At 42.9% G+C, this 19,990-nt stretch overlaps 1 protein-coding gene across 1 annotated transcript in view; it reads right to left on the reverse strand.

Annotated features, from left to right (window-relative positions):
- The window catches only part of ABCC3 (ATP binding cassette subfamily C member 3), a 624,389-nt gene that overhangs the window by 20,144 nt on the left and 584,255 nt on the right, over nucleotides 1-19,990 (reverse strand). Inside the window, exons 28-29 of the mRNA XM_086930544.1 lie at nucleotides 4,857-5,015; nucleotides 616-782 (exon numbers count right to left, since the gene is read on the reverse strand). Coding sequence (XP_086786670.1) covers nucleotides 616-782; nucleotides 4,857-5,015 — 326 coding nt within the window. The remainder of the gene's footprint in view (nucleotides 1-615; nucleotides 783-4,856; nucleotides 5,016-19,990) is intronic.

The raw sequence follows: 19,990 nt of genomic DNA on the forward strand, positions 1-19,990 counted from the left end.
TTTATCAGGTTTTTAATAAACAAATACTTTGTATGAATTGGTAACAGCCCTGAAGTAGTTCCTTCAGAAAAGAACTATAAGTTTCTGCTCACGTTTAATTCATGATGGAATACAGAACACGTTTGGAACTTACTGGAGACTGGCGTGTTCATCTTTCAAAATGCAGTGATTGAGCAGGTTACAGTTTAAAAGTATTCACATTTTCTGCTTGGGTGGCAACAGGTCCTATTTCAGCTCGGGACTGGTGGGATTGCAACAAAGAATATATCATGGGCTGACAAGGCAGATTGGTGTATCTCTGTCACAGTTGCTATTGTAAACTGTTTGGGTTGTTTTCGGATGCTGCTCAAACGGCACATTTAAATTCCTAATTGAGAGTACAGTGTGAAAATGAATGTGGGGCGAACCATAGTATATTCACCAAGAGGCCTGGTTTTGTTAGGAGAGTCGTGCATAGAAAGAAAATAGCTTATCAAATTAGGGTGCAACAGTACCTAATAAACCTCATAAATCATTTTGTAAACTTTCTATTAACTATTGTCTTTCGTAAGTTGACGTGAAGCATTTATGCAATTAAGTTACAAGCAGGGACAAGCTACATCAAACATATATTACCTGAGGTTTTCTCCTCCTTCAGTGCATTCGTAATTCAGTTGAGTTGACTGGTTAGCAACAAACATTTTCAAATGTGCCAGTTCAAGGGCATTCCATAGGTCATCATCTGAATATTGTTCAAATGGGTCCAGATTCATTCTTAGTGTTCCAGAGAAAAGGACCGGGTCCTATACAAAAATGAAAACACAAAGCAAGGTGAGGCAGCATCATACTTGTTAAACCTGATGTTCATGATCATTTGGGTGATTAATATAGCAACATTCCGTTATCTGCTTTAAGTAACACTAGTGCGTCCAGAAGTAGACAAGGTTGCCAGCCGACTAAAACAGCCACCAGCAGAAGATAAGCAAAGACACTAGGCAGCAAGATGGCTCAGAGGGTTAATACCCAGTCTTGGCATCTACAGAGATATTAGAACATTGGAATGTTGGGAGCTCCATTGCAGACAATGGAGTGCTCCCTGCTTCTACGGGCCGGTAAAGGCCCTCAGACCAACATTCCAATGTTCTACAAAGGCTTCTCGAAGCTCGAGGGGATTTATATTCCCTCGAACTTCGGGAACCCTTTGTTTAATTTGTTAGAACATTCTGCCCTTTAGTGGCAGAATGTTCTAATAGCCTTATAGCCCTTCGTAGCAGGGCTATACCGGCTATTAAAGTCCCGCTGTCTCGTTAAAGTCCCTGAGGTTCTACGATTTCAGATTTCGTCCCGTATCTAGCCGCCATTTTGTGTCCTGTCGCCATTTTGTGTTGCCCTCACTCAGGCGGCATGGCGAACGATGTGCTTTTGCTTTTCCAGCTGCTACGTGTCCTTTCAGTTAAAAAGTAACTCCATTGTCCTTGTTCATGAAACCCGATGTCAGGGTCTGGCTGAGTTCGTTAATCCATATCTGGTTCGATTGATCCCTGTCTCGGCCGACTATTTGCACTCTCCTATTCTTTCCTTATACTATCTTATCCGACTGGCCTTCGCTATTCTCTCCTTGTATGCTCCTATTACACAATCATCCTTTGAGACACACAAGTATGTCCTGCCACCTGCAAGAGGGGATTGTGGACACCATCACTGATTAATTTGTTAGGAGAGTTAGCACACGGGGTCCGAGAAAGGGGCGTATTTTGAGACACCTTGTTTTTCAACTTTTCTCATTGGTTCGTTTTGTATGTGCACGGAGTTGGATATTGTAAATGTGTTTGCTATAAAAGATTGTGCACCACGGATTGAAGTGGCAGTCTCCTTAGAATCCACCCTGCGTGTAACTTCAGGGACAACTGTGCTTAGCTGCAGCTAATAAACCTGGCTTCCACGCTCAACGGAGTGTCTTGTGTCTCTGTTATTTACAAGCAGGTGAATCAGGGGATTTAGGCATGCCCTGCGCCGCCCGGCCCATAAGGCCCGGTTCTCCATCCCTCGCCTTCGGCTGGTGCCTTTAACCTTTCAACGGGCCTTTAATAGCCGGTATAGCCCGCTACGGCGGGCTATAAGGCTATATTATAACCACTGAATCTGAGAACAGCACATGGGATTGTTTTCCCACAGTGTACACTATATGTTGTCGATTTTTCTCGTTTTCGAAACACGTTCACTTCATTATTCAAGAACGTGCCAGTTCACAGACTAATTAAATGTCCTTTAACCAGTAAATGTTAGTGACAAGGAATTATTACACTAACGATACACCATATTCATGTTTTTTTTTCCCTTTTCCATGAATATCAGCAAATAAGAGATGTGCGCAATGCTTGGATTAAACAACCACTGATAATTAATCAGAATGCATTCCAGCTCATTATTATTTATTGTGCCCATTGTGCCACATCAGACACCATCAGTCTTTATTATGTTGCAACTGAACCAATAATACATGAAAGTGCCACTCCAGGTAACCTCTGAGTGAGACCACCAACAACCGGAGTGGCTTAAGTTCTGTGTCACTGTGAGCAAGAAACTCTTGTCTGGACATAACAATCACACTTGGAGTGTCAAAAAAGTGAATGGTTGGAATGCTTGAGTTAATATACATAATTGTTTGTTTGTGTCCCTGAATATGCCTAGACATGACTCCCCTGTGGACTTTGCCATAGGACCCAAACTGCACCATACTGTACATCTAGGTAAAGAATGGTCTCCCATTGCTTGTGTTACCATCTGGAGGGGACCTTGCCGGAATGTTTTTCGGCAGAGGGAGATGGGCTGATAAACTCTGATTTGAATTTGGCTGGTCTTAGGGAGTGGAATAGGCATTGGGTGCAAAAATCTCACAAAATCCATATATTGCACTATCAAATGTTGGCTTCCTTAATATTAGACACATCTACGAATACTGTACCAAAAATAGTCCAGTTGGGATTCACCTTTCATAGTAACACACTTATACTTTAAAATAATTAGAACCTACCCGACCCTCCCTAAATCCCATATGTATTGAATGTGCTTGTTTTTATTTTCTGTATTTTAGAAAGTTCCTGGAGGCACTTATGGGTGCAGTGCATTGATTTCATAACATAAAGCATTCAAACATCGAGTTTGATACAAAGGGTTGGCCCATTTTACAAACGTGCTCTTTAGTAAACCACACTTTTGGTCCAGTATGATTACTCTATTACTGTGCTGACAGTACATTTTTAGCAGGCACTTTTCCATTCCTTTTTTCATGTGATATTGAAAGTTTAACTGTCTTTGATCTATGATGTGTCACTCCCATTTCAGCATCTGAAGCCACATTGGTGAGTATGGAGTAGGGTGATGGTTTGGGGGAGTAATTTTGATGAGTAATTACTAATGCAATTTGCTTTATAATATAGGGCAGATTGGTCATTAATATGTACTTGGCTAGTTCTTTGGCTCCTACATTTAGTTTCCCTACTAGGCATGTAAACTGTAATGGCTTGATGCAGCCTTGATACAGCCTTGACCTTCTCTTTGGTTTTTGAAGGGTCTATAGCTAAGGTTTGTTATTTTCCAAATCATCTTCTGAGGCAGACAGAAAATCAAAGGGACTGCTCACCCATTTTCTTCCACATTTCTTCACCTCCACTACATTGACCGGCCACTGCGTCACCTCCAGTACATTGCCAAATATTACATTGTGAATGGCAAGTGGTATAAAATGAGGTATAGGTGAGAATTATTTAGTTAAACATATCGCAGGGTCAATTTAAACTGAAAAAAATTGCGAAAAAAGGGTGAAGTTCGTTATGTCGTCCCCAAAAAATGGCAGGCAATGCAGTAGAATGGACGCAGTAGCAAGTGTTATAATGGCAGTGATCGTTGAAAGATACAATCTTTTTTTAGACAACAAACTTTGCATAAGATCTCATTAATATGTATTCCATGCTTCTTTACACAAGTGCAATATTATTGTCGATAAAAATCTTAGATTGCTATTTCTAGACAGGTATGAGAATTCACTTTTTACACATCTTCTGGAATCCTACTTTAAAAACTTAAGACAAAGCACTGGTGCCGGGAATCTCAAAATTAAGTGCCCAATTCTGAGAGGTGCGGGTGGACCGCCAGGCAGCAATGGAAGCGGAGTTACAGCAGTGGCAGTGCCACGGGGGCAGCATGCTTTAGCTCATTGAGAGAGAGCATGGTGGTGTCCCTGCAATGGAAAGCTCGGAGGAAAGGGAGGTCGTAATAGCCACGGCGGTGCCGATGCCTGCACTGTCTTCCTTGATCACTGCTCTTCACAATGCCACAGGAGCAACGGTCCTGTCAGTGGTGGCAGTCATGCGGTGGTCTGACCGTACACCTCGTAATCAGGTGGTCAGACCGATGAGGAGGCGGCGGTTGGACCGCCAACAACCGCCAAAAACAGTATGGCAGTTTCAAAACTGCAGTACTCGTAATTGGGCCCTAAATGTCAAATACAAAAAAAGATGGTTGGTCCAATTAATGTATTATTCCAGTTGAGTCAATAAAAAATGTACTTTTTAGATGAAAGGTTTGAATGAAGCAATTAAGTAAAGGAACAAATAAGTCACTAAATATTCGAAAATATTACTTGATATCAAACATATTTATCATGTATTATTCTAAATAAAATCTATTTGTTGCTCAACTTGTTCTACTGTGGCCAAACGTTATTTGATTGTAAATGCTGGTATCTTTTTTTCTCAACCATAGTAAGAATAATGATGATGTGTCCTTATTTCTTGATCTTGCATCACTGAATTTTGTGAATTCTGTACAAGTGGCATTTTTACCCAAGTATATTGAAGTAAATGCTATAATTGTACCTGTGGAATAATGGTTAGCTTTTTCCTCAAGTCATGAAGACCAATCTGTGAAATGTTTACACCATCTATGTAAATGGAGCCTTCTGCAGCCTCCAGGATTCGAAACAGGCAAAGTGTCATTGAAGATTTTCCAGCTCCAGTTCTTCCAACTATTCCAACCTAAAAATTAAAAATATAAAATCAGGTGTAAAAATAATACTGCATTGAGGATTGGAAAGCCACTGCTCCTAACATTACAGAAATACAAAGCTATTGCATTTTATGACCTCAAACATTCATAATAGAACAAGACAGGGCTTGATTTATGGTTTGGCAAATAGGGCACTCTAGGCTCACCTACCTCATCTAGGGATGGGCAGACCATAGGCTTTCCATCCCTTTAGGCTCTGTCAACAGAAAGCCTCCTCTGAAAACTCGCTGGAGTAGCTTGTCCGAGTGGTGGTGGAGGTAATGTCCTCCATCACACTGATGGACGAAGTACCATCTTCTATAACCTAAATAAGGTGCATAGTCTTAGTAGGTCAAGTTCCTAATTAAGAGTGTAGTTGCTACTTATCACACCTAATAATTAACAATACCATGGTATATGTTATTTATTGAATGCAATAACTAGCACCTATTATGATTTTCTGGGGAAAACCATGCTGTATTTCGTGTTTAATGAACTAAGTCCACATGATACATTAAATCCTTTATGTTTTCCCCTGTTAAAGTTTGCCAGATTTGATGCCAAAATTTAACAATGGTTGAGGTATTTAATGCATCCGATTAACTATTTGATGCGTTAAATTGAACCAAACATCCTAATTTCGACCTTTGTGAAAACCGGGATCTGCTCATGGGTCAAAAAACAACAAACCACTCACAATAAGGCCCAAGACATACCGGTCACTAAATATCATGACTAACGCAAAATGAGATTCCTCCATAGGTGCTTTCAGAAATTCAATAATACGACAAACAGGGCCTGTTTTCAATAGGTCCATATACATCTGTTACTTGGGCATTGCCTACAGCAATTTCCTTCTTGACTACAGCATGTTGATAGAGAGGCAGTTATCAGTATAAATAATGGGCACCTAGCGGATGACTAGAGCTATGTAATTTAAAAATAGTAGTGAGGAAAAATATCAGCAGAACTCCGTGTTTGTTCATATTTATGCAGCAACCTGTGGAATGCACCCCAACAGGTGGGCTGAACCTCGACAAAAATATGTTAAGGAAGGAGCACGCAGTGGTTTAATGGACCACTGCCGAGTTACAAAATAAAAAAAAGGAAAGGAAAACTGGCTGCATTTATAAAACATACAAAGATTACTTTATTGAAAACCCCAATGTGGTAATGTGCATTTATTTATTTAGGTTTTGTAATTACAGTGTGCTGTGTTTCAGTGGACTCCGTGACAAATGCATCTGCCGTTGAGAGCTCGAAGTGTATTGTATTGTATTGTATTGTATTGGTAATCTTTTATAGCGCGTGTCTGTCACCCAACGGGTATCCTGGCGCTTTGAACTTTGGACTGTGAAAGACAGTTATCGAGGAGACTTTTCAGAGGCTGTGGCTGGAGCTTCTTCCGTTCTTTCTTTATCACTTTCTATCTGCGTGGATTTTTTCTTGAAGGTATTACCTTCTTTTTGGTGACAAGGATGGGATACAAAACTGTACGTGCAAAGCACAATGAATTAGCATCAGATCCAATGACAAGGCATGTGTGAGCACTGTTGAGCCATCTGTTTCTTTACATCTACGGCCCTGCTTGCAACTTCTCATGCTGTGCGGTCACCAGCACTCCTATCGTTACACCTGCTAGGCCCACGAGGTGGGCATGCTCAAGGTATCCTGCTAGCCACTTCTTGTGCTGTGTGTTCAAACGCGCTCCAATCAGTGGTCGAAGTGGGGGGGGGGGGAAGTAGGGGAACTGTGGGCGTAGAATGAGAGGGTGGGAATAACCTAAGGATTGGGTCAGTGGACGGAGTCAGAGGTGTGGCCAGAAAGTGGAAATCATTCTAATTTTTAGTATTTGTTTGGCATTTACTATCCAGTTACAGCTTATTATGTTATGTAATTCAACCAATGCATACACTTTTGTTTAAGGTTTAATACGAGTTATTGACATTAATATACATTAACAAAGTGGGATATGTTTCCAGTCACAGAATGTCCCAAATACACTTAAAAGTGGAAGCGCAAGCAATTTTTCTACGAGCCATGCACTTTCTGTCATCAGCACTTTCCACAAGAGCAGTTCAAACATCAATGGTAAAATATCCTAGTTTGCAAATGTTTTCTATACAATTATGTCTCTGCAATATTTGCAACATAATGCATCATCAGCTGCATAATTTGAAGATTTTAACTAATAAATTGTTTGTAGCTCGAATGGATCAAAAGTTACAAAAAAATTTGACTTGTGATTCTGCGAAGAGGACAGCCCTTTGCAAATGTTGGCTGATGCCTTTCTCACTGCTGCATTTGTATGTTACACTGGTACTAATAAGGCAAAATCTTTGCAGAGACTGTTAGCAGGTGTAAAAATGTTAAGGTAATAAAGTATCAGTAAATATAACGCATTATGCAGCAGCCTTTTTATTGCTGCATAATTTAGGCAACACTGCAGCATAATTTTGTCCTCTATTGCGACATAATTCCAGTGGCCCCAAAGCAGACAGCACATGTTAAAAGTGCTTGTGCATGAAGCGGAGACCTTGAAGTTTAGTGTGCGTGCAAATCCTGCATTGCCATCCCCTGGGGAGTTGCAACAACTACTGCTGAAACAAGGCCAATGGAGGTACTGATGGGTGAGGCGGACTGGCCTCAAGGACAGGGCCGGCTTTAGTGCTGGTCAGTCGCGGCCCATGCATGTAAGAGCGTTGAAGCTGTGGGGCCGGTTGGGGGTGGTGGAGATTTGGACAGACGATGACGAGGGGAAAAAAATTATTTATTTCATTTTCCCACATGGTCGTAAGTGTTAAACTCCCCAACCTAGCCCCACCGCTTTTACCTGCACAAGCAGCGGCCAGTGATGGTGGAGCCCTGTGCAGCAATGTTTATTGGTGTCCCGAAATGACTCCCTCTGCCATGGATTCCCTCACTACCACCCTTTAACAGTGTCCCTCGAATCTCTATAACCACACTCTAGCTCAGATACACTTAATTTGATTTACAGCACCTGTGGTACCAATGTAGGGTGTCAGAGCACTTTTCCATCACACACATTACACGTAAAAAATCATACATGTGTAAATCACTGTATAAGAAATATTACATAAGACTAAGGACTACAAGGTGTAGGAGTCACATGGCAACCATACTAGTAGGCAGTATAGTTTAATAGTAATTTGTCTGGTGAAACAAAAACTTTGAATTTAGAACGTAATACCATGGTTGGGGGTTCTCTTTAATAAAAAGAATTGATTTCTCTCCAAATGAACCCTTTTTGCAACATGTGAATAATCAAAGACTGGGGAAAACCATGAAGCTCTAATTTATACCTTGCAGTTTGCAAGTATGCATGCAGCTCTTAGATGACAGAAAATTGCTCACTGTTCTATGTTAAGATTTCGACTTATAAACTGCAAGTAACAAAGGATCTCACTGACCAAGGCAGTAATCCACTGACCTATTTACTTTTATTACTTTGTGACATGCATGGTACATGGTCTTTGCAGCAGGCACATTAACCCTCTGCCTGCACTACCTTTCCACCAGTAAAACTTCCACTTGACAAAATTCCATCTCTCTCTAGGAAGAACATTAATCACTGGCATTATTGTGACATTTTTATTGTTGCCGAATATTGCTGGATTGCAGGAAGAATCCAGCAAGAGCTTTTAGAAACATAATATACTTGCAAACATGACGCCTCCACCCGAAGTCAGCACCCAGTGCGATCGCACCAGTAGCACGGCCCTCGAGCCGCCCTGCTCAAGGGTCCTGTGACCTCAGTAACAGAGTCACTCTCGCTCTCGGTTGCTTCATAGGCCTGCCCGCAAGACTGGAGGTAAACTTCAGCATGGATTGTGGTGGACAGGCCTTCAAGGTTAACCCACACTTGCCACTGCTAGGGTCCACCTGCTGGTGCTAAAACGCCAGGGCTTCTATGGTCTTGTGGGGCCATTTAAGGTCTACCACGGGAATGTGCTCTCTCAGGAGAGTAGTCTGGTGGACTGGTCAAGAAAGCTGAACCTGGTTCCCCAGTTCCAAATTTGGCAGCTCTGACCATAGTGCCACATCCTCTCCCCAACTGAACACCAAACTGCTCCACTGAGAGAAACTTGTACTGCCTTCAGCTACAACCCAATTGTGCCCCACTATAAACACCTGGATGCGACTCAATTCAAATTATGCACTAGACAAGAGTTCTATGCTGCTTAAACATTTTTTTAAAAAAAGCTAACAACACTTAAGGGAATGCAAGATTAAGTAAAGCACGTGAAATGTAACATGGGTTACCTTAACGCTTTTACACTCATTCAGAAATCAGTGAGTGCTTTTGCATGAAAAGTTAAGGACATGACTACAGGGCCCAGAAGTGACCTGTTAAATGTCCATTGCTTATATCCTTACAAAATATATAAAGTTTTGTTTAAAAAAAGTACAACCCTGAACACAGAGCAACGGGGCCTAATTTGTTTTCCCATCCACCTATCACGCATGTAATGCACAGTATCTCCAGGAATGTGGTACTTCTCCACCCAGGAAAAGACGAGAAAACAAAAGTGGCGCCTTACTGACAAACTCTGTAAAATGGTGTATTTCCTATATCCCTGATAGGCTCTGCGCATTGGAATATTATATACGATAGTTTTGACATAGGACTGAGGTCAGTATGTCTCTCACGAGTATATTAAACTTAATTACTTGTATGTGCCAGCTAACTCAGAGGTCACTAGAAACTTCTCGAATAAACAAGAAGGGATTTATTTCTGACACCCGCATAAACATGAAAACTTTGTTTCCCTTAGAGTCGGAACAAACTCAGAATCGTGGAAACAATAGATGACAGTTTCACTTAGACAATCAGGCATGCTTCGTTTCTACAGAGTTGCACAGAAATAGAGACAAGGGAGTTTCAATAAAAGGGTTTATTGAACAGTCCTATTTCTTGTGCAAGACATATGAACTGCTACAATCGTAAGACAGAATGTGAAGTATAATACGTACAGCGTTAGCAGTAATATAAAATAATACTGCAATAGCATGGTCTGTAGCTATGACATAAATAAAAATACATACATAAATAACACAGGCTAAAATACTCAACTGGTGCTTCTAAAATAATCCAACCCCAGTGTACCTAAACTAAGTGTAGTACGAAGGAAGAAGTAGGTGCTGTTTAGATATAGTCTAGTTTAGTTTTGCCAAGAGTTGCCAAAAGTTTTTCTAGGTTCTAGTCTGCTCCAAACCTTAGAATGAGAGAGGTTGGTATCTCTTGCTGGGACTCGATCTCTAACACCCCCCAAAAAGGGGAGTCAGAAACACTGGAGCTGGATTCTCTGTGATGAGGATGACAGCGCCTGGTCAGTGCGTCAGTTGGGGACTTGACTTCCTTCCGACTTGATGTGGCGAGCCGCGTCGTGCAAGTAGGTAGCCAATCTGCACCGTGGTTTGCCATGGCAAGTGAAGGTATATTTATACCTTGAAGGTGTTTAGGAATGCCAGTATTGACGTACAAGTCGGGCATAAGAACGTCATGAATGAACCCCTAAGGAATAGATGTTCATGCATAATAACTGAGTTCTTGGAGAAATCAATATCCAAGCAAGGGAAAGTCCTAAAGGCTTAAGAGTCTGGTTTTCCAAGAACTCATTGTGACGAAGATGAACGGATGTAGTTGACCATGCCTGTATTTGGGTAGCATGAGCAATGCCTAAATAAGGGCTGGATTTCTATGCCTAAATATGGGCAATGTGAATTGTACCTATATAAGTGCTGATTCGAGAAATCTATATACGGTATCTAAATCGGCACACAACATGTCAGGTATAGGCTGTGATCTCTCTCTATTCAGAATGAGAAGGGGAGCCCATACATTGCTAGTGCACACTGACACAAATAAGAGTAATCTGCTAAGTTTCCACAAGGCTACCGTACCTTATTTAAAGATTGCTATCACATAATAAGTATCAGATGGCTGCTGTTACCTGTGGGAGGATGGGGCTTTTTCAGGCTCTCTCGCACTTTTTGATGACTGGTGTAATGCCTCTGCACACTGGGATGCTGATGTCCAGTGCCCAGTGTATCTGCTCTGACCCTTAAAAGTGTGCACCAGTGGGTCGAAATTGGCTAATGGCTAATCCCTGATGGGCAAGACTAGTTTACATATAGTAAAAGGTATTCAACGTGCCTAGCACCTGTAAGTTAAAGTGCCTTTAGTGGACTGCAAAACTATTTGTGCAACCAGTAAAAAGAAATCCCAATTGGAAATCCTAATTGGGAAGCTTAACTTACCTGTAAATCCACCGTAAATATACTCAGGGTTAAAGTGTCGCTAGTGGAAGCTGGTGCACTTAAGTATGCACCACTGCAGTGGCTAATGAAAACATGGCAGCTGAAGCACTGTCGAATTCAACCAGTCAGATTCATCCCTTTGACAGGCCCACATTGAGGTGCAGGGTTCTAAATGACAGACCATGTATAAACTGTGTTCTACGTGCCCTTATACTGAAATATTTCCAGAGTTGATTTTTCCTATTGGAAAGCTGGTAGCCCCATTAGATTACTTTCGTGGCTTTTATTAATTCTTTTTTTTAATTGTAATTTTTATAATACACAAAAACAAGATAAACAACGTACCTCACAATTTACTTCATAAATACTATGATAAATAAGATCCCAATAAGTAAAATATGATTAAAAAAAGGAAGAAAAGAGAGAGAAAAGAAGAGAATAAATAAATAAATAAATAAAGAACAGAAGAGTCATCAAGTTTAACCAACACAGTTAAAGCAATACCTAGGGTAACCCTCCCCTACATAAAATGTATTCTTCTTAAACAAACATAGCACCACAAGTCGTCCCAATCACATCATCCCAAACAATAAACCTAAAATAAAAGCACTCCAAACACCATCCTATTTTAATAATGAGAAAAAAGTAGTTGTCACAGCAAAAGGAAAACAGTAAATGATCACAAAGCCTTAAAAAAGGACCCCAGCCCTCATCAAAAACATGTACTTGATCTTGAATCCTTTAAATTTGGCATTCATACATAGCTAATCTAACAAGCATTTGCAATGCAATAGTTCTCGCATTTACGCTAGTTTGAGCAATGACATTGTAAATGACAATGCCTTTTTTTCGTTTTTCTAAAGATAAATAAAAGGCAATGCCATTTATAATGCCAAAAGCTCAAACTCGCGTAAATGCGAGACCTATTGCATTGCAAATGCGTGTTCATAGGCACGTCTCAGTGCAGTGCTGTAACGTGATGTGCTAATGTCATAGCTTCTACATGTTAAAGAAATAAACTTTTTTTTATACTGAAGCAACTTTATCATATTGCAAGTGATGTTTGTTGTATGATTCACAGGGAAAACATTCTCATGGCTCAGCTCGTGCACGACTTCAATAATAATAATAATAATAATATTAATAAAACCACTTTTAGAGCGCCTGGTTACACTAAAGACAGTGTGTCCCCGCGCTTAGAAATGCTACAGCACCCTGAAGAGACCGAGGTCTAGGGCCTGTCTGGGTCCAGGCTACAGGAAACAATTATTGCCTTGGAAAAAGGTAGGTTTTTAGTTTTAGCCTGAATCTTGTTTCTGAGGGCTCCATGCGCAGGTCAAGAGGGAGATTGTTCCAGCGCTTACTTGCAAGAAAGCGAACGGAGCTACCTCCCATCCTAGTCCTGCGTACGCGAGGGAGCTGAAACAGCATCGCTCCAGCAGATCTGAGGTTCCGGGTGGGGACTTTAAGAGCAAAGCCAGACCCTTGGCTCAACTTGCCGTGTTAATTTGTTGGCTAGCCCTCCTCTACTTCCTGGAGGGCTAAGGCAGGTCAGTCAGCAGTGATTCCATTGTGATCAGGTGGAGATGGCTCTTACAAGCTAAAGGTTTCTTTGTTCTTTTACCATTAACATAAGGTCGCCCAAGAACCAACTTTGAAACACGCAGAATTAAAATTTAAATGAAACCTTTTCTGGGTGTAACCCTTAAGAAAAAAATTGCTCGTCTGCCACCAAGCTTGTGCGAGGCAGATAAGCGAATAAATATTACAATGTATTATTTGCATTTTGACCTTTCTTCCTATTTCTGTGAGCATGTTTGTATGAAGTATATATATTTTTTTAAAACTGTATTTATTAACTCCTTGTTTTTTTCCACCAACACATGGATCTTTGAGTCCTAACTGCCTTCTGGTGTGAGATTGGTAACAACACAAATGTGTCTGCAATAGGAAATAAAAAAACACAAAGAGACCTTGAGTTAATGTTAAAGCTTTTTGCTCTAAGGCAATAAGCAGTGTTGACAGGGGTGGTAGTTGGGGGGGGTAAACATCGTTTATCACGAAGTTTTTACAACGCGGTACCTTTACCACGCATCCCTTACAATGCAAGTCGTTACCACGACTTGCGCTGGAGGGCGCTAAAGGATTACAAATAGTAAATCTACTATCCCAACACCTTCCCTAGGGTCCACGGGGACTGGTGTTAGAATAGTAAATTATACTATTCGAAATCCGCACCCCCAACGCAAGTCCTGGTAACGACTTGCATTGTAAGGGATGCGTGGTAAAGGGATGCGTTGTGACGGTATGCGTTGTACCGTCATACATCCAGTTGGGGGAGATGGCCTGCAGATTGTGTGGGTCATTTTGGGTATCTTTGTGTGACCGGTTGTAGGCATTGTCATTTACAATGCCAATAGCTCAAACTTACTTAAATACCAACCTATTGCATTGCAATTGCAGCTTTTTTTGTATTTCACACATGGGATGGAAGGTGAATTAAAGTGAAGAGTAGGACTACTCTGTTGTGCAGTGTGAATTGTAAATTGTTACACTATGTTAAGGTTTTAAAAACTTACAATCATTACCAGCTTCAGGGGATGAGATTTGTCACTGCAGCACTACATTACACAGTAAGTACCATTTTCCATTCGTAATATGTGTGCCCTGCACTGACTGTAAAGCAACTTCCTCACAAGCAGAGGCCAGTAGTCAGATGATGCAAATGATTGGAACAGTGTTCTTAACACTTTCTGGTCATCCATAGCCTGTTGACGGGCTAATATAGCTACAAACCAATACTTTGTGAAGGTGTGTGGTGTTGACCAGAAACGCTGTCCTGCTAATGGTATGTTCCCCAGCAAAGCCATAGTGGCTACCTTCTATTGTGTAGAGAGCGCCCTGGGAGGTGCAGTGAGGACATGTTTAGCCTTGACGTAGCAATAAGCAGTGTTGACAGGGGCGGTAGTTGGGGGAGATGGCCTGCAGATTGTGTGGGTCATTTTGGGTAGCTTTGTGTGACGGGTTGTGCGCGTGCCTACTCAGCTGAGACAGACATCAGGAATGTGGGGTGGCTTCTCTAAGGAGACGGTGTGTTGAAGGGGTAAGTCAGTAGCCAGCTGTGGGGAAGGAATTGTGGGGGAGGGTTGTGTGTTGAGGTTATCTTGATAGAATGTGTAATGCTTAAGACACTGTTCGTAGGAGCCATGTTTAAGTTCCTGGTGGGAGGGAGTCTCTTACAGAGGTAGAACACAGTGATACTAGGTGCTGTGTGTGGAGGTGGTCTGGAGACAGGATTTTAGGGATGGCCACTTCTTGTTATTGAGTTATCTATGTTTTGAGGAAGCCTTTTACAGAGAGGTACAACACAGTGGTATCAGGAGGGCGTTTGTGGAGGTGGTATGGAGGCAGACTATGGTGCCAGCCTAGTTTGCGAGGTACATTTTTTATGTTGGTTGGGAGCCTCTTTAAGCTAAAGAATAGGGTGGTACCTAGGGCTGTGGAGGTGGTGGGGGGAGGCAGTATTCCTAGTTGGCGAGATGTCTTTCCAGTGTCTGTAGTGAGTCTTTTACACATGTCAAACAGGGTGATGAGTGGCGCTTAGAGATGTGGGTCATGGGTAGGGCAAGGGGTTTGCGTGTGGGGGTTACGTGTGTATAAGGGGGACAACTGAAGACTCTTACCTATGTGAGATATTGACACAGTGGCGTTGCCGGCCTTGGGCTCATTGCAAATCACCACAGCAGCGGTGTTCCTGCAGGTGGCGTTGAAGACCTTTTCTTTAAAAGTGCACCTGATCAAGCCACCAGCGCGATCCACGAACCGGCCACGCCCTCCACTCCTTAGCCGGGGGGATGACGCCAGGAGGTGACCCCAGACATATACTACTCCATGTTTGCAGCACAGGGGGGTGCCTCGGTGGTCAGCATGGACCTCTGGACCCCCGCCAGACTCAGCACACTTTCCTTGGGTGAGCTGTTCCCGTAGCGGCTGCTCTCCATGCTCCCCAGCACCATTAGGTTACTGACCGAGTCCATGTAGGCCGTGTTTATGAGCGCCGTGTACCACTCCAGGGAGTGGCCCAGACATAGCACTGAGCAGCTCAACACAATCAGGGCAGGGGAGCCCACACCCCCGCCATGGCCTTGATGGATGACTGGGGCGCTACCAGTTTCTTGGTGAAGGGAAGCAGTGAACCAGGTACAAGGCAGACGATGGTGGGAGAAAACAACGGGGCCTGGAAATGTGATAGCAGAACAGGTCAAACCAGAGAAAGGGAGCAGCAGACACAGCCAAACACCATAGGAGCCGGGCACTGACAGCCTATACTAAAAGCCTGAACAGGAAGCTTCCACTTAACGCCAGTGATGAAATAGCGTGCTGCTGGCTGTTAACAGCAATAAGCTTGAACTTCCGGCCGCCCACACCATTCAGATTATTGAAAAGCCTTAGGTCTTTCTATGAACAAACTGAGCACAGTGTCCCTAAAGTGGGCACCGCGCTCCAAATTAAAGTGAAAAATAAAAATAAACACAGAGCGCGGTGTTCGTCAAGCGGGCACCGCATGAGGCAAAGGCAGATGCTTGTTTATATATAGTTGCATTGCGCTATCACTCTAATTGAAAGCATGATGCAAAAATAAACACTCCGCTGCCTTTGCGGAAGCCGAGTGAAAGAAAATAGTGCTCAGCCATCTGATAAAGCCACCCTGTAATTTCCGCCAGTAAACAATCCAATCCGGATGGTCTGAGCCAAAAGGAGACAGGGCGGTGACAAAAAACCCTAAGTCTCAATCACAAGGCAGCGTTTAACATAAATGATGATGCTACCCAATAAGAAACATGGGAGTGGCTTTGAGTCCTTTTCTAAAAATCCACTCTACCACAATATTTCTGGCAGAGCGAGGAGCGCATGCGCGCTCCAGGCCTACGTCTGCGAGACCTAAAAAGCTTAGCTATCCACTCTTGATGCGTGGGTACCAGTGCAATATGTCAATGCCTTAAAATACAGATCTTGGCCACCATAAGAGAGGTTGATATCCATCTACGTCAATGGGAAGCTGTATTATCCAAATCAACAAAGTGATGTAACAGAGCCTTTTCGTCTGAATCCTCAAAAGTAATAAAACTAATTGAACGTAGCGCTTCCTATATATAACATCAATTTAAATCGAATGCAAGGCATGACCAAAGTATGTGGTACAAATCATGTGCTGCACTAGAGCACCTCAGCTAGACAAGATTTGTACAATTTGAAAGGAGACCAATACCAATACCAATTCTGCAGATTTTAAAATAAGCATATTTTAAGCACGCTTCTCTGAGCGAGCAATCGTGATACTCTATGATTTCCTTCCAGTTGCCTTCTGAGCATTCCACTTCTAACCGCTCCTCCCAATAGTATTTAGCCGCAAGACAAGTTTAATTCTAATAAAGTATAACTTTCCAATAGAATTAGCCACACGTGTATTTTAAGGTGTCAAATTGATAGGTACATTAAATCCAACTTATTGCCAAAGTCGGATTTAACATAACTATTTTAGAAAAGTAGCTGTAGGAGCCTTACTTTTTTAAGGTGCCTAAAAGGCTATTGGTAGCCTTTTAAAGTTTGACCTACGGCTTACAGCTGCAAGACCTGCCCTGTAATTAGGTGTCAAATGTTCTCAGGAACTGAGAACAAAGGAGTGATCTTCATTTATTTTATTTTCATTTATTTAATGAGTTTTATATAGTGCTGGCTAGACCCGAAGGTATCAGAGCGCTTTAAATAAGGTTCAACAAAGTTGCAAAATTATATCAGTTACAAGTTACATAATATACCAGTAAAAACATTTGAGCAGCATAGAGGACGAGGTTCAAGGAGTGAAGAAAGGTAAGGGGGAAGGGAAAAGGAGTAGGGGGAGATACATCGGAAAGTCTGTCCAAGGTCCGGATGGGTAGGTAAGGGCCAAGGGGGAATTCCATAGCCCATATCCTCGATAGCTATCAGGTAGCTCCACCGGGGATGTATGACGTTACAACGCATACTTTTACCACGCATACCATTACAACGCGGTATTTACAACGCATACCGTTACAACGCATAGCGCTTAGAGGTGCTGGATAGTGGTAAGTATAATTTTATATTCCAACTCCAGTCCCCGTGGACACTAGGGAAGGTGTTGGATATAAAATTATACTTATTCCCTATCCTAGAGCGCCCCCCAGCGCAATGCGTTGTAATGGTATGCTTGGTAATGCCTGCGTTGTAATGGTAGTGCGTGGTAAAAACTTTGTTGTAACAGTTGTATACCCTCCACCGGGCATCAGCCAAATAGCTAAGTCTCCATGGAAGAACATTAAAGAAGACGAGAAGAAAAGAGCCTAGAGGAAGAAGGGGGAAGGGTGAAGGAGTGGGAGGGGGGTATGACGGAGAGACTAAGGAAAGTCTGCCCAAAGTCGGGCTGGGTATGTGACGGCCGAGGGGGAGTCCACAGCTCATCTCCTCTTTAGCTATCAGGTAACTCCACCGGGCATCAGTCAAATAGCTAAGTCTCCACAGTCAAGGGACAGATCCCAGAGTGAAAGTCCAGAAGGGTGAGCAGGATCAAGGTCAGGTGAGGACTGTGATCAAGATCAAGGTCGAAGGCCAGTTATATTGTCCATGAGTTGATCAGCATCATAGAGCGAACCACAGAGGCGGCAATCTAGAGGTCAGGCAAGGGGATTATGTCCATGATTTATAAAATCATTCGGTCCCCAATATTCTCAATAACTCGAAATGCAAAGGGGGTGTAATCTATGCAGTGGTGCAGCAAGAGGACAGGGCCTGTGTTCCTTGTTTTAAAAGGGGAAGAGTGAATCACTCCCCCTCCAGCCGCAACCAAAACTCAGGGGTAATGAGGGCAAGTGAGTACAATAATGCGCGGCGATTACCCTAGAGGGGATGGTCGGTAAATTGGCATGTGGGCCGAAGGTAGGGGGCTATGAAGAAGTACAATGATGCAGTAGATAGATAAACAGATCTTCTTTATTTTAAGTAGAGGTATTTATAACGTCCTATCCACAAGACAACCAGCAGCAACTGACATCCTGTGCTAGGCAACTCAGGTAGATTCTTCATACATTCTAGATTGCTAAGGCAGCAAGTTCTAAGTAGAGAGATACACCAACACAGAGTGACAGAGTAATGGGAAAGCATTACCTCAGAGGCCTTCTCAGAAGGACAGAAACGGAGGTCAGCAAAATCAGAAAGCATCATTCTCGGTCCCGGGAGCGATCCCACAGTAAGCTCCCTGGGTGCTATCTTGGCATCTTCACTAGCGGGGAAAGTCATTAATTTATTCGCGAGGGAGCAGCACGAGTGGAAGGGCGGTCATCGTGCAGATTAAATGGTGCATTGTGGGCGCCAGTGTCTGCTAATTCTCTGTTGAGGTCCCAATCTCCGCAAAGGGATTTGGCAGCGAGACAGCCGCTGGTTCAGCCCGTAGTCCCCTCCCCCACATGCCGCATCCGCACCGTACCGATGTTTCAGACCGGAAAACTCCTCGTTTAGGCAGTCTTAGGCAGTCTTCCTCCCATGGGGTCGGTCGGCAGATCTATGCCTCGGGAGGAAGGCAGAGAGTCCACCACCAAGAGCTCGAACGAAGACGAGCAGTGTTACGGCGACTGTCCTCCGGGATCGGTTTCAAAGCCCTCCGGATGCCATCTTGGCACTCGATAATACAGGGGTGCGTCGCAGCTCATTTCTCGGCTGATCAGTGTTGCAGAAAGGCAATTTTTAGTCCTGCAGGATCCTCCATAAATGCTGTGAGGAGTTATCCTCTCCTGAAGCAGGATGGCTGGGAAGGTGGCCTGTGGGCAAAATAAGTTTCAAAAGCTAGTTGCCCCTTCAAGAGCAGAGGTCACTGAGCCCACACCTGTCCTCTTCGATTTGTAAGTCAAGCAGACTGGCTGCCCTTTAATTATGTTATGTTAAAATTATTTATAAGACGCAGCAAATACTCAAGAGTGTCTTGGCGTTGGAGCAGAAGCAGCGAGAGGGGTGGAGGTGAAATCATTGATTAAAAAGCCAGGTTTTCAATTGACTCCTACATTGAGACAGGGAGGGGGCTGATCTGAGATAGAGTGGGAGAAGATTCCAGGCTGTTGCAGCTCTAACCACGAAGCTGCTGCCACCCCATGTAGATCTTTGAATCGGATAGAGTTTGCTCTGAAAAGAGCCTGCTGATCTTACATTTCTTGAGGGGGTATACCAAGAGAGGGCTTTTTGTGAAAACAGGGTCCTGAATTTGGAGAGCCTTATAATTCAGGCAAAGGGCGTTAAATATGATCCTGTTTTTTACTCTCAGCCAATGGAGATCCTTCAGAGCAGAGGAAACTGAAAGATTCCTAGGTACGTCCAAAAGGAGCCTGACTGTGAACTATGAAGGAACTGCAACCTATTTAGATATTGAGCTTTAAGGCTGATATAGAGGCTATTACAATAATACATTTTAGATAAAACAAGAGTGGAAATGACTGACTTCCTGACTGACATAGCCAGCAGTATTAAGATTTTTTAAAGACTTCTTAGGGTGTTGTATGCGTTAATTTGGTTTCCCAAGAGTAAGTGGTCATCAATCATGACACCCAAACTCTTGGCTTTCATGGTGGGTGCACGAAGGGGGCTCATCTCCCTAGGCCAACACTGGGCAGACCAAAGG

The sequence above is a fragment of the Lissotriton vulgaris genome, chromosome 7 (assembly GCF_964263255.1).
Source record: "Lissotriton vulgaris chromosome 7, aLisVul1.2, whole genome shotgun sequence".
In the NCBI taxonomy this organism is placed as follows: Eukaryota; Metazoa; Chordata; class Amphibia; order Caudata; family Salamandridae; genus Lissotriton; species Lissotriton vulgaris.